Here is a 14,895-nt window from a genome sequence, read left to right on the forward strand (position 1 = left end):
CCCTCACCCTGTCCTTCCTTCCCACCAACCCCTCACCCTGTCCTCCCATCCCCCTATCCCGCAGCACCCCACTTTTTCCCCGCAAGTCTTGTTTATTTCCTTATCTGTCAAACGTTTTTTTGCTTCAATTCTCCCTGTTTCCCACTGGTCTGTTCTGTCCCCTGCCCCAGTTACTCCGTCAGATCACCTCAGACTCACTCCCATCTTTTTTATTTTCTCTTTCTTTTTCTGTTTTGCTCTGAAAGCTTTTTAAAGCATGGTGTGAAGAGAGACTGATGTGCTGAAAGGTTCTTAAATCTCTTCTTCGACAAGTTCTGTTGATTTATGGTAGGAGTGCAATAGAGTCTTCCTGTTCGGATGGCATGTGACCTTTTAACGTGTGCAAACATGTAGTCAGTAATTCTGTGCGTGACATATTGTGACACTGGTGAATTCTTATGCATTAGCTGGTAAAATTCATTTGGTTTAAAAAATATATGTAAGTTGTTTTGTGTGTGTGGTTGCATGTGTGTGTGCATGTGAGTGTATGTGTGTGAGTTTAGGGGTGGTGGGGGGGGTGTAGGGGTGGTGGTGATATTGATAGGGGAGTGGGGAAAGAAATTTAAAGCACTTTGAGCAGTGTTTCTCCGTTAAATAAATGTCCATTATTTTTAGTGTTAATGTTAGTGTTGTACCTGCCTGCCTGCACACAGAGAGCAAGTATAATGTTGCTTCGCTGTGATGCAGCCGAAGACCTGGCTTTTCCCTCAGGGGTGCAGCCAGGCTGTTGTGTGCTGAACCCAACAATGCAGTGCACTATTGTACAGCACAGTGCAGTGCCACCCTGCAGACTGCACAACACTGCAGCGTGACAGTGCACATCACAAATATGCATCACAGTGTAACACCACACATCACAGTGTAACACTACACATCACAGCATAGCACTACACATCACAGTGTAGCACTACACATCACACACACAGCATAGCACTACACATAACAGTAAATCGATGTACACACCACAGTATAACACTACACATCACAGCATAGCACTACACATAACAGTAAATCGATGTACACACCACAGTATAACACTACACATCACAGCATAACACTACACATAACAGTAAAACGATGTACACACCACAGTATAACAGTACACATCACAGGAGTACTATACACATCACAGCATTACTTTTCACACCACAGCATAACATACACCACAGCATAACATACACCACAGCATAACTACACATCACAGCATAACTACACATCATACAGTAACGATAGACATTGCAGCATAACCAATGAACATCACAGCATAACACTGATGATAGAGATAGAGATAGCATAACAGAAAGAGAGAAGAAAAGGTACAAGTTCCTGAGACTGATAATGATCTTCATTTTTCCTTTACTAAGAAGAAAGGCGAATGGAAAGAAGAAGACAGAATGAATCCGGACTATTAATAGCCACTCAGGATTTTTTTCTTCTTTTTTCTTTGTAAGGTTAGAAGAGGATGAGGGTGAATAAAGAACTATCCAGAATGAGAGGGGACAGAGGTGAATAAGGAACTATCCAGAACGAGAGGGGGCAGAGGTGAATAAGGAACTATCCAGAACAAGAGGGGACAGAGGTGAATAAGGAACTATCCAGGACGAGAGGGGACAGAGGTGAATAAGGAACTATCCAGAATGAGAGGGGGCAGAGGTGAATGAGGAGCTATCCAGAACAAGAGGGGACAGAGGTGAATAAGGAACTATCCAGAACAAGAGGGGACAGAGGTGAATAAGGAACTATCCAGAACAAGAGGGGGCAGAGGTGAATAAGGAACTATCCAGAACAAGAAGGGACAGAGGTGAATAAGGAACTATCCAGAATGAGAGGGGACAGAGGTGAATAAGGAATTATCCAGAACAAGAAGGGACAGAGGTGAATAAGGAACTATCCAGAATGAGAGGGGACAGAGGTGAATAAGGAATTATCCAGAACAAGAGGGGACAGAGGTGAATAAGGAACTATCCAGAACGAGAGGGGACAGAGGTGAATAAGGAACTATCCAGAACAAGAGGGGACAGAGGTGAATAAGGAACTATCCAGAACAAGAGGGGACAGAGGTGGATAAGGAACTATCCAGAACAAGAGGGGACAGAGGTGAATAAGGAACTATCCAGAACGAGAGGGGGCAGAGGTGAATAAGGAACTATCCAGAACGAGAGGGGACAGAGGTGAATAAGGAGCTATCCAGAACAAGAGGGGACAGAGGTGAATAAGGAGCTATCCAGAACAAGAGGGGACAGAGGTGAATAAGGAACTATCCAGAACAAGAGGGGACAGAGGTGAATAAGGAACTATCCAGAACAAGAGGGGACAGAGGTGAATAAGGAACTATCCAGAACGAGAGGGGGCAGAGGTGAATAAGGAACTATCCAGAACAAGAGGGGACAGAGGTGAATAAGGAACTATCCAGAACGAGAGGGGACAGAGGTGAATAAGGAACTATCCAGAACAAGAGGGGACAGAGGTGAATAAGGAACTATCCAGAACAAGAGGGGACAGAGGTGAATAAGGAACTATCCAGAACAAGAGGGGACAGAGGTGAATAAGGAACTATCCAGAACAAGAGGGGACAGAGGTGAATAAGGAACTATCCAGAACAAGAGGGGACAGAGGAAGTGTCACGTTTCCTTCACTGAAAGCAGGGGAGGAGAAAATTGAAATGGACGCCAGGTGGTGCGGACATTTCACCCAGACGGCCCTCATGGAATCAGAATCAATAAAGTGAGAGTACTCTCTGCCTGCTTAGCATAGCCTGGGAGAGATTAGATCCAGAGATCTCAACGATGGCCAGCAAGGCTTGTTCCCCGATGCAAAGTGTTTTCATCAGGCTTGGCACTGGAGAAAAGAACAGCCCCCCACCCCACCCACGTGGCCCCTCTTCACTAACTGAACGTTAACCTCCGTGGTGGTAAAGTCTGGTGTGTCAGTGATGGTATTCCTTGAAGTGACAGTACCACTGTTTCAACAGCCTGCATTTGTTATGGCCCCTTGCTGGAAATTGTCAGTTTCATCAACATATTTTGGGAGAGGGGGAAAAAAGATGTAAAGTAATTTCCAGTGTTAGTATCATCATCATCAAAGTAATTTCCAGTGTTAGTATCATCAAAGTAATTTCCAGTGTTAGTATCATCAAAGTATCATCAAAGTAATTTCCAGTGTTAGTATCATCAAAGTAATTTCCAGTGTTAGTATCATCAAAGTTTTATTGAAGTATGCCCCAGAATTTAGAAAACTAAAATGAAAGATTTCAGTGAGGTCAAGAGCATACATTAAACAATAAACAAGAGTATTTTTGTCCTTGAAGGTAGACAACTTAAATTGCCATTGCTGTCTATAACTTCTCATCAGCTAGCAAATGTGAATAATAGTTTCAGAGAAATGGTTAAAGAAAGTTCCTCTTAAAAAAAGGAAGGAATATTCTAGTATTCTAAACTGAGGGGCTTGTTTATTTTACAGGTGTAAAATAGGTCACAGACTGCTTGGCGCAGCTGATGGACAACAACTCGGAGAGCGGCCAAGTCTTGTTTTAGTAAAGAAAAAAGGAAACCAAAAAACTTGTCCATCTCCCTTAACTGTGTGAAGAGTGGTTTGGACGCTGGACAGAAGTGCTCACCAGATTCCTTCAGGTTTGCTGGTTGTGTCAAGCCTGGTTTTTCCGTCCATTTTGTAATGTTTTCTGCCAGTCTTTTTTTTTTTTTTTTTTTTTTTTTTTTTTTTTTTTCCTGGCCTCAGTTCCTTACCTCATGATTCCTTCCTCATCAGCTTCTTAGGGTATTGTTTTAGCACCATCCTTATATGTTATATAGCCTCTGTACCAGTGTAGTTTTCTATGCTTAACTGATATCAGCTGATTTTCATATGGTGCAGTGTGCTGCTTGGTGGTTTGGCGAATTTGTTCATTGGTTGGTTTTGGAATCAAGGACATACCCAACATTGAGTATGGATGCCTACATGGCGGGGTGAATAAACAAAATGTGTGTGTGTGTGTGTGTGTGTGACTGAAACCTGATTGAATGACATCATCATCAACACACACACACACACACACACACACACACACACACACACACACACACACAGATATCCAAATCAGCAAATGCATTCAAATTTGATCTCGCATTATTATCGGAAAGCAAAATTCGCATGAATAATTTTGTGATATTCCTGTACTTAGCTTTTCAAAGAAGAGATATAATGATTCCCTGTTGTTTATCCCCAAACATGAAGTTATCAGATTTTGGCTGTGTTCCAATGTGCCATTTCAGGCTTCTCCTTTGATTTACTGTTATTGTTTCTAACTGCTGTTCAGCTGTTTGTTAAGGCCTTTGGCCAAACATTAGAAAACATCTTCATTGTCTTGTCTGTCTGTCCATCCGTGTGTCAGTTTCTTTCTTCACCTCACTGTCCCCCATTAACTACTGTCCCCAGGAGATGCAGTGTTGATTGAGGACCCAGGGGATGGCAGGGGAGGGAAGCGTGGGTGGAATTAATCTGTTCCAAAGACCTTAAATCCTCCGCTTCCTTTTTTGCATTTATGTCCCTCACAAACTCACACGAACAGCACACATCAATACATTTTCATCATGTCTTTGATAAGACCTTTTGCCGTTAAGCTGCTTTGCAGACATTACTAGCATGAGTTTTTATTTGTTTTTAAGCCGTTCAAAGCAGTTTGTGTGTGTGTGTGTGTGTGTGTGGTGTACTTTGTGTGTGTGTGTGTGTGTGTGTGTGTGTGTGTGTGTGTGTGTGTGGTGTGTACTCTTCATCCCTTTGCATTGATGGTTAGTAGTGTGGTTTTTGAAAATTTATTTTTAAAATATTTATTAAACAATAACTTTCTTATTTGCGTGAATCAAACTGTATACTTTGTAATAAATATGTTTATTCCCTCTGGGCTAATGCTGCTAAATGTGGGACGTATTCATCTATAAAGTGATATATTTTCTTACATGGCAAGACTGACTGTTTGGGATACTCCATGTAATAATATACTCCTCATTCCATTAGTTCAGTGAAGGTTGGACTCCTTGTGATATATTCCTTATTCCAGGAAACTGTCTTTGTTGTGACTTATATTCCCTTTCCCTCCAGGGGACAAACAAGACAGGGGGTGGATGGTGGAGTTTTGGAAGTTGTTGTGACTTATATTCCCTTTCCCTCCAGGGGACAAACAAGACAGGGGGTGGATGGTGGAGTTTTGGAAGTTGTTGTGACTTATATTCCCTTTCCCTCCAGGGGACAAACAAGACAGGGGGTGGATGGTGGAGTTTTGGAAGTTGTTGTGACTTATATTCCCTTTCCCTCCAGGGGACAAACAAGACAGGGGGTGGGTGGTGGAGTTTAGGAAGTTGTTGTGACATATATTCCCTTACCCTCCAGGGGACAAACAAGACAGGGGGTGGGTGGTGGAGTTTTGGAAGTTGTTGTGACTTATATTCCCTTTCCCTCCAGGGGACAAACAAGACAGGGGGTGGATGGTGGAGTTTTGGAAGTTGTTGTGACTTATATTCCCTTTCTCTCCAGGGGACAAACAAGACAGGGGGTGGATGGTGGAGTTTTGGAAGTTGTTGTGACATATATTCCCTTTCCCTCCAGGGGACAAACAAGACAGGGGGTGGGTGGTGGAGTTTTGGAAGTCACATCAGCAGCATCGAGGACCAACAGGCGTAAAATGGAATTAGATAGCCAGCTTAGACACCGCTGTCGGCACACAAAAGAAAATGAATATCGGTGGCTTTGACAGAAATAGACTGGAAGCCGTGGGGGAGGCGAAACAGACACTGGCATCAGAAAGAAATTGGTTTTCGCCACCAGTTAAAGTATTCCGTTGGGAAAGCTCTGACTTCATAAGCCAGAAACTTATTGATTTTGGCTGATGCTTGGAAATAGTTACGTATGTTTAAAGCGTGCCTTTTTTTCTTCTTCTTTTTTTATTTATTTATTTTTAACATGTTACTGCTGGTAATGTGAATACAAATACTGATATTGCTTTCATGCTTTACAAAAACATTTTGTTGTTGTTGTTATCAAAGGATCAGATTACGATACTTTTGTTTGTCCTCCTGGTTTTGTGGCAGGAAAATCAATAAGTTCCATTAGCGTGAGCACACTGCTCTGTCACTCATGCCCAGAATCTATATGGAGCGACGGGGCAGAAGCTGCAATGGTGAAAAACTTGATCATAGGGGAAATAGCTGGACCACACAAAGAGAGTGTAGTAATGGTACAAAGCCACCACAGATGACTGTAGAAGGATTGCCCAAACATCCTCTTTGATCAGAGAGAGGGTGGGGGGGACTGGGAGGGTGATAGAGAAGGCGGAGGGGTGGTGGGCGGAGGGGGGGGGGGGAAGGAGAGAACGAGAGAGGTGTGGAAGGGAGATCCCAGTAATTCTTTTCAAAGTTATTTTTAGTATGTAAATATGAGCTTGACAAAAGCAGAACAATTTGAGGGAGATAGGAAGAAGGTGCTTGAGAGAGAGGTAGTTGACAAAACAACAATTTGAGGGAGATAGGAAGAAGGTGCTTGAGAGAGAGGTAGTTGACAAAACAACAATTTGATGGAGATAGGAAGAAGGTGCTTGAGAGAGAGGTAGTTGACAAAACAACAATTTGAGGGAGATAGGAAGAAGGTGCTTGAGAGAGAGGTAGTTGACAAAACAACAATTTGAGGGAGATAGGAAGAAGGTGCTTGAGAGAGAGGTAGTTGACAAAACAACAATTTGAGGGAGATAGGAAGAAGGTGCTTGAGAGAGAGGTAGTTGACAAAACAACAATTTGAGGGAGATAGGAAGAAAGTGCTTGAGAGAGAGGTAGTTGACAAAACAACAATTTGAGGGAGATAGGAAGAAGGTGCTTGAGAGAGAGGTAGTTGACAAAACAACAATTTGAGGGAGATAGGAAGAAGGTGCTTGAGAGAGAGGTAGTTGACAAAACAACAATTTGAGGGAGATAGGAAGAAGGTGCTTGAGAGAGAGGTAGTTGACAAAACAACAATTTGAGGGAGATAGGAAGAAGGTGCTTGAGAGAGAGGTAGTTGACAAAACAACAATTTGAGGGAGATAGGAAGAAGGTGCTTGAGAGAGAGGTAGTTGACAAAACAACAATTTGAGGGAGATAGGAAGAAAGTGCTTGAGAGAGAGGTAGTTGACAAAACAACAATTTCAGGGAGATAGGAAGAAGGTGCTTGAGAGAGAGGTAGTTGACAAAACAACAATTTGAGGGAGATAGGAAGAAAGTGCTTGAGAGAGAGGTAGTTGACAAAACAACAATTTGAGGGAGATAGGAAGAAAGTGCTTGAGAGAGAGGTAGTTGACAAAACAACAATTTGAGGGAGATAGGAAGAAGGTGCTTGAGAGAGAGGTAGTTGACAAAACAACAATTTGAGGGAGATAGGAAGAAGGTGCTTGAGAGAGAGGTAGTTGACAAAACAACAATTTGAGGGAGATAGGAAGAAAGTGCTTGAGAGAGAGGTAGTTGACAAAACAACAATTTGAGGGAGATAGGAAGAAAGTGCTTGAGAGAGAGGTAGTTGACAAAACAACAATTTGAGGGAGATAGGAAGAAGGTGCTTGAGAGAGAGGTAGTTGACAAAACAACAATTTGAGGGAGATAGGAAGAAGGTGCTTGGGAGAGAGGTAGTGAAAAGATAGACTGAAGAGGATCCCAGTAAATTGGCAGCTTGCGTGACATGTAACCAGTAGTTATTTCTGTGCTGTTAATGTGAGCCTGGCAAAGGAAGAGAAGGGGTGGTGAGAGGGAAAAGAGAGAGAGGGGGGGAAGGGGTGGTGGTTGTGAGAGAGAGAGGGAGGGAGAGGTGGGGAGAGAGAGAGAGAGGGAGGGAGAGGTGGGGAGAGAGAGAGAGGGAGGGAGGGAGAGGGGGGAGAGAGAGAGAGAGAGGGAGGGAGGGAGAGGTGGGGAGAGAGAGAGAGAGGGAGGGAGGGAGAGGTGGGGAGAGAGAGAGAGAGGGAGGGAGGGAGAGGTGGGGAGAGAGAGAGAGAGGGAGGGAGGGAGAGGTGGGGAGAGAGAGAGAGAGGGAGACAGGGAGGGAGGGAGAGGTGGGGAGAGAGAGAGAGAGGGAGGGAGGGAGAGGTGGGGAGAGAGAGAGAGAGGGAGACAGGGAGGGAGGGAGAGGTGGGGAGAGAGAGGGAGACAGGGAGGGAGGGAGAGGTGGGGAGAGAGAGAGAGAGGGAGGGAGGGAGAGGGGGGAGAGAGAGAGAGAGAGGGAGGGAGGGAGAGGTGGGGAGAGAGAGAGGGAGGGAGGGAGGGAGGGAGAGGTGGGGAGAGAGAGAGAGAGGGAGACAGGGAGGGAGGGAGGGAGAGGTGGGGAGAGAGAGAGGGAGGGAGAGAGAGAGGGAGGGAGGGAGAGGTGGGGAGAGAGAGAGAGAGAGGGAGGGAGGGAGAGGGGGGAGAGAGACATGGAAGGGGAGTGTCCAGTGACTTTGGATCAGGAATATATGTATTTTTATTTATTTTGTTAATGTGAGCTTGACAAACAGAATGGGTGGTAGGAGAGAGAGAAAGAGAGAGAGAGGGAGCAATAAAATGTGTCAGTATGCCTGACATATAAATAGAATTAGTGATTATTTTAATCTGTTAATGTGTTTAGCAACAGAAGAAAAGACATGATGGTAGGGGAAAGAGAGAGAGAGAGATGGAAGGGAAGCATACAATAATTTTGGCAATGTGTGTAATGTATAGATTTATATTAAACTCTACAAGAGAAGAGTGGAGGTGTTGGGGAGGGGGGTCAGGTGGGGGGAGAGATAGAGAACGTAAGATTATGGAAAGAAATGGAAAATTAATGGGTGTATATTTGTTTTTATTGTGTGTATAACTGGGCTGCTTCTTATAAATCATTATTATCTCAAGTCCTGGATTTTAGACAACAATGAGAGATATAAATAAATAAATAACACAAACAATGGGTTTCACTTGTTGGACAAACATAGCTGTGCATTGCATTCATGTAACAATGGAAACTGTACCTAGTAGATTATCAGTTAAGTGGTTTTGGTGGGTGAAAAAAAAGGGTTGTGTTTTGGAGCAGATGGATTTGGATTAAATGGAGGGGGAAGCAGCTAACACGTGTATCATGTTTCACTTCCTGGCATTGTTTTACTCTCTAGGCATGGTGGCACATGTGCTTGACATATTGTGACATGCCTCTGTCTCTGTCTCCTCTCTATCTCTCTCTCTGTCTGTCTCTCACCATGTCTCCTCCAACTCTCTCTCTCTCTCTCTCTCTCTCTCTCTCTCTTCCTCCCTCTCTCTCTCTATCACACACACACGCACACACACACACACACACACACACACACACACACACTACACACTTACACACAATTTGCGACTATCGATGCGTGCTTACATACAAGCATTCTGATGCAAGTATGCAAACTCATTTAAAAGATGCCTTTCACTCTCAGCATGAATAAAATGCTGCAGTAAAACAAATATATAACATGTCTACCGCTTCACTTCACATGAGGGCACAAAATGAAACCTGATTAAATAATCTACACGACCTCATCAGTGTGTAGGTTTAGTGCATTGTTATTCAGATAGCCATTGTTGGTGAGTCGAATGACCATGATTATGATAACTGTATTTCATATTGTGCACTGAAAAATGCAAAGCTTGTTCTTCATACTATCAGCAAACTATACTAAATCACCAAGAAACTACTAGTACTAACATAAAGGATGCCAATGGGATCCAGTGTCAGCCATGAAATGAAGCTTGTATCATAAACGAGAGCTGGTTTGTTGGTTAGGTGATACACTAAAGGAGGAGAGATTTGGGGTTCAAATCAGTCTGGTGGATATCCTGGTGGTATTTCCCATTCCCCACCTGACTGGCTTCCCCTGGCATCGGGCCTCTTTCTAAAAGCCACTGCAGAGACTGGGCAGCGCAGAGTCTCCTCTGATGGGGGGCCTGTTGGTGACAAAAACACAGAGAGCTCCTGATGGATTGTTGGCTCTGGATGGGGGGCCTGCTGGTGACAAAAACACAGAGAGCTCCTCATGGATTGTTGGCTCTGGCTCTGAGACAAGGCCAGGCCATGGGGTGGGTGGAGGGGATTAAAATGCCGGTCAGAGAACATGGAAGATGATAGTGCATACATGCAGATACACACATATATGCACACACACAATTACACACACACACACAATTACACACACACACACACACACACACACACACACACACACACACACACACACACACACACATAAACAGACTTAGATATATGACGAGATTTGACATTGGACACTCCACTTCCTTGGCCTCTCTGAAATCCTTACTGAAGACCCATCTGTTAAAACAGCACAGATCTCCTTGTGCTCCACAGTCCTGAATTGAACTACTTTCCATGCTGAGAAAGGTTTGTGTATTGAACTACTTTCCATGCTGAGAAAGGTTTATGTATTGAACTACTTTCCATGCTGAGAAGGGTTTGTGTATTGAACTACTTTCCGTGCTGAGAAAGGTTTGTGTATTGAACTACTTTCCATTGCTGAGAAAGGTTTGTGTATTGAACTACTTTCCATTGCTGAGAAAGGTTTGTGTATTGAACTACTTTCCATGCTGAGAAAGGTTTGTGCATTGAACTACTTTCCATTGCTGAGAAAGGTTTGTGCATTGAACTACTTTCCATTGCTGAGAAAGGTTTGTGTATTGAACTACTTTCCATGCTGAGAAAGGTTTGTGTATTGAACTACTTTCCATGCTGAGAAAGGTTTGTGTATTGAACTACTTTCCATTGCTGAGAAAGGTTTGTGTATTGAACTACTTTCCATTGCTGAGAAAGGTTTGTGTATTGAACTACTTTCCATGCTGAGAAAGGTTTGTGTATTGAACTACTTTCCATGCTGAGAAAGGTTTGTGTATTGAACTATGGAAAAGGTTTGTGTATTGAACTACTTTCCATGCTGAGAAAGGTTTGTGTATTGAACTGCTTTCCATGCTGAGAAAGGTTTGTGTATTGAACTACTTTCCATTGCTGAGAAAGGTTTGTGTATTGAACTACTTTCCATGCTGAGAAAGGTTTGTGTATTGAACTATGGAAAAGGTTTGTGTATTGAACTACTTTCCATGCTGAGAAAGGTTTGTGTATTGAACTACTTTCCATTGCTGAGAAAGGCTTGTGTATTGAACTACTTTCCATGCTGAGAAAGGTTTGTGTATTGAACTATGGAAAAGGTTTGTGTATTGAACTACTTTCCATGCTGAGAAAGGTTTGTGTATTGAACTACTTTCCATGCTGAGAAAGGTTTGTGTATTGAACTACTTTCCATTGCTGAGAAAGGTTTGTGTATTGAACTACTTTCCATGCTGAGAAAGGTTTGTGTATTGAACTATGGAAAAGGTTTGTGTATTGAACTACTTTCCATGCTGAGAAAGGTTTGTGTATTGAACTACTTTCCATGCTGAGAAAGGTTTGTGTGTGTCAATGTCTGTCTGGGTCTGTGTCAGTACAAGTGGCTTTGATGAATGACTTGCATGATGTGTTTTCATGGACATTTGGAGTTAATCTATCAAAAAATCATCATTTATAATTCATTGTAGATCTCAGTAAAACAAGCTGAGCTCAACGACAGTAAATCATGCTGATAAATTTTCATTACAACTTAATACTTTATGACGTTGTGAGTCACTGTGAAGCTCTTTTGAGCTTAACCTGAGAAAAACTGCTGAAAAAGTGTTCATCATCATCATCATCATCATCATCACCATCATCTTCATTGTCATCATTTTCATACATTAAAATGACCATTATCTTCATTATTTTTATTTCATTTGTTATCAACGTATCTTCATTGATGATAACAGAAGTAATGGTATTGTTGTTGTTGATAATAATGATGATGATAATAATGATAATGATAATACTAATTATAATGGTAATAATGATAATAATTATAGTATTATTAGTATCATTATTGTTCATTTTATTATTGTTGGTGCCGTTATTAGCACTGTTGCTATATTTATATGTGTACATACCCACACACACACACACAACACACACACAGACACACACAACACACAGAGACACAAACACACACACACACAGACACCACACACAAACACACACACACACACACACACACACACAACACACAACACACACACAAAGACACACACACACACACACACACACATACACCACACACACACACACACACACACACACACACCACACACACACACACACACACACACACACACATACACACACACACACACACACACACACCACACACACACACATGCACACACACACACACACACACACACACACACACACACACACCTCGATCCATGTGTACAGTATTGTGTAAGGTTGGTGTGTGGTGTGTTGCAGGTGATCAGGGAATCCCAGGTGATGCTGGAGCGAATGGAGCATCGTGGTGCCTGTGGCTGTGACAATGACACGGGGGACGGTGCCGGTGTGCTCACCGGCATCCCACACAAGTTCCTGGCCAAAGTCCTGCAGTACGTCTTGGGTTTGGTTTGGTTTTTGAAATGTTTATTGCGTCACAAGCAACAACAAAAAAGCACTACGAATCAAATTGACTGCACCTTTCTGGTTTGGTTTTCAGGACAGTGATGTGATTGTTGAACAACTTGGTGATGGTGGATGTTTGGTTCCAGACAAAGCAGTAATGTGGAGGAGTTGATGCATATTTGGCATGTGTGGCATCGTCGGTCTTTTCTACAAGACCCATCGCCCCCCACCTCCTTCCCCTCTCAGAAATGTCCAGCCAATTCCAGCCCTGCTTTTGGTCTCCACACCCAACCTTCCCCACCCTGTAATGTGTCCGTCTGTCCACCCACCTTTCAGAATGTCCACACACATGCCAGACAACCTACCATCAGCCCTTTTGTTTTCATATACATATGTGATTGTGTCTACATGCGTGCAGAATGCATGCATACATGCATGTGCATGTGCACACAAGCACACACACATACATGCATGCAAAGTTATACACACATGCACAGAAGCATGCACACACATATGCACACACTTATGCACATGCACTCACACATGCACACACACACATATTCAGAGAGGCAGGTGTGTTCACATGCACATGCAAGCATGCATGCACACATAAACACACACACACACACACACACACACACACACACACACATACACACACATTTTCACTTTCTCAGTGCTAGCACACTCACAGGTAAACAGTGTTGATTACTGAAAGTAATGGAAATATCAGTGGTTATCATCGAAGCAGTGTTATTGTGCATGTTTCTTCCCCTAATTATCACTGGCTTCTCTGTGAGGATTAATTAAGGGAGAATGGCTGTGCCATTAGTGCTGAGGGAAATAAATGGCTGTGCCATTAGTGCTGAGGGAAATAAATGGCTGTGCCATTAGTGCTGAGGGAAATAAATGGCACTCTTTATTCTTCCTGTCTTCACGTTTGTGTGTGTTCCACAGCAGATGTGTGTTAACTGATATTAGTGTGGACATAAAAAGCCTTTGATGATATCACAGATGTGTGTGTGTCTGTGTGTGTCTTTATGTGTGTATGTATGTGTGATACATATAGCTAACATAGTGTGTGTGTCGTTATGGGTGTATGTATGTGTGATACATATAGCTAACATAGTGTGTGTGTCTTTATGGGTGTATGTATGTGTGATGCATGTAGCTAACATTGTGAAATAATGTTGTTCTGGATATATCTGTCTTATTTCTTTATTTCTTGTTTGATGTAAAACAGTTTAGAAAAAAAAACTATATTAAAACAAGAGAGGCAAGGCCTTCCAGACTCACTTGTGATACACTTAAAAAAAAAAAAAAAAAAAAAATCCAAGCTTTTTATGTATTGAGTATAATTTCAAAATGTAATGTTTAAGATGAGAAAGATCAGTTTAAAGCAAATTAAGTCCCCTAGCATTAATTACAGAGTAATTTCCCTTTTTTACTATCTGCACCAAAACGTTTGCAAAATAAATAAAAATTCCATGCTTAGCTGTTTGAACAAAAAATGATAATAATGACTGCTCTTGTTGTTGGGTCAGAATATCAGATCAAAGTGCCAAGTTTAGAGAATACAAAAAATATAAATATAACAGTAAATGCAGTTTGCATATGATTAGGCTTCATTTTTTATTTTTTGTGCCCATCCCAGAGGTGCAATATTGTTTTAAACAAGATGACTGGAAAGAACTTAATTTTTCCTATTTTTATGCCTAATTTGGTGTCAGCTGACAAAGTATTTGCAGAGAAAATGTCTGTAAAAGTTTACCACGGACACACACACACACACACACACACACACACACAGACAACCGAACACCGGGTTAAAACACAGACTCACTTTGTTTACACAAGTGAGTCAAAAAGTGATATCAGCAGGTTCTACACTTTTGCCTTTCACATCTACTAGTTAGCAGAAAAGAAGCAGTCAGCTTTTTCTTTTCTTTGAAGTGTCCAGGGGTAGGGAGAAAAGCCAACACCCTGCCCCATCTACCCTCACACATACACCCCCACCCCTCCACCCCCAAAAAGAAGGAAAGGGAGAAAAGCCAACACCCTGCCCCATCTACCCTCACACATACACCCCCCACCCCTCCATCCCCAAAAAAGAAGGAAAGGAAGAAAAACCAGAAGAGCAACATCAACAACAAAAACCACACAGAATGATACCAGGGAGTGGAGTGGGAAGAGGAGAAGAAGAAGGTTTGTGCTGAAGAAGAAGGTTTGTGCTGAAGAAGAAGAAGGTTTGTGCTGAAGAAGAAGAAGAAGAAGGTTTGTGCTGAAGAAGAAGGTTTGTGCTGAAGAAGAAGGTTTGTGCTGAAGAAGAAGAAGAAGGTT

At 42.5% G+C, this 14,895-nt stretch overlaps 1 protein-coding gene across 1 annotated transcript in view; it reads left to right on the plus strand.

The window, feature by feature from the left end:
• LOC143282637 (uncharacterized) overlaps positions 1 to 14,895 on the plus strand; it is a 196,627-nt gene that overhangs the window by 41,664 nt on the left and 140,068 nt on the right. Inside the window, exon 2 of the mRNA XM_076588286.1 lies at positions 12,411 to 12,542. Within this exon, the coding sequence (XP_076444401.1) occupies positions 12,433 to 12,542 (110 nt within the window). The 5' untranslated portion in view covers positions 12,411 to 12,432. The remainder of the gene's footprint in view (positions 1 to 12,410; positions 12,543 to 14,895) is intronic.

This window comes from Babylonia areolata, chromosome 6 (genome assembly GCF_041734735.1).
Source record: "Babylonia areolata isolate BAREFJ2019XMU chromosome 6, ASM4173473v1, whole genome shotgun sequence".
NCBI classification, from domain to species: domain Eukaryota; kingdom Metazoa; phylum Mollusca; class Gastropoda; order Neogastropoda; family Buccinidae; genus Babylonia; species Babylonia areolata.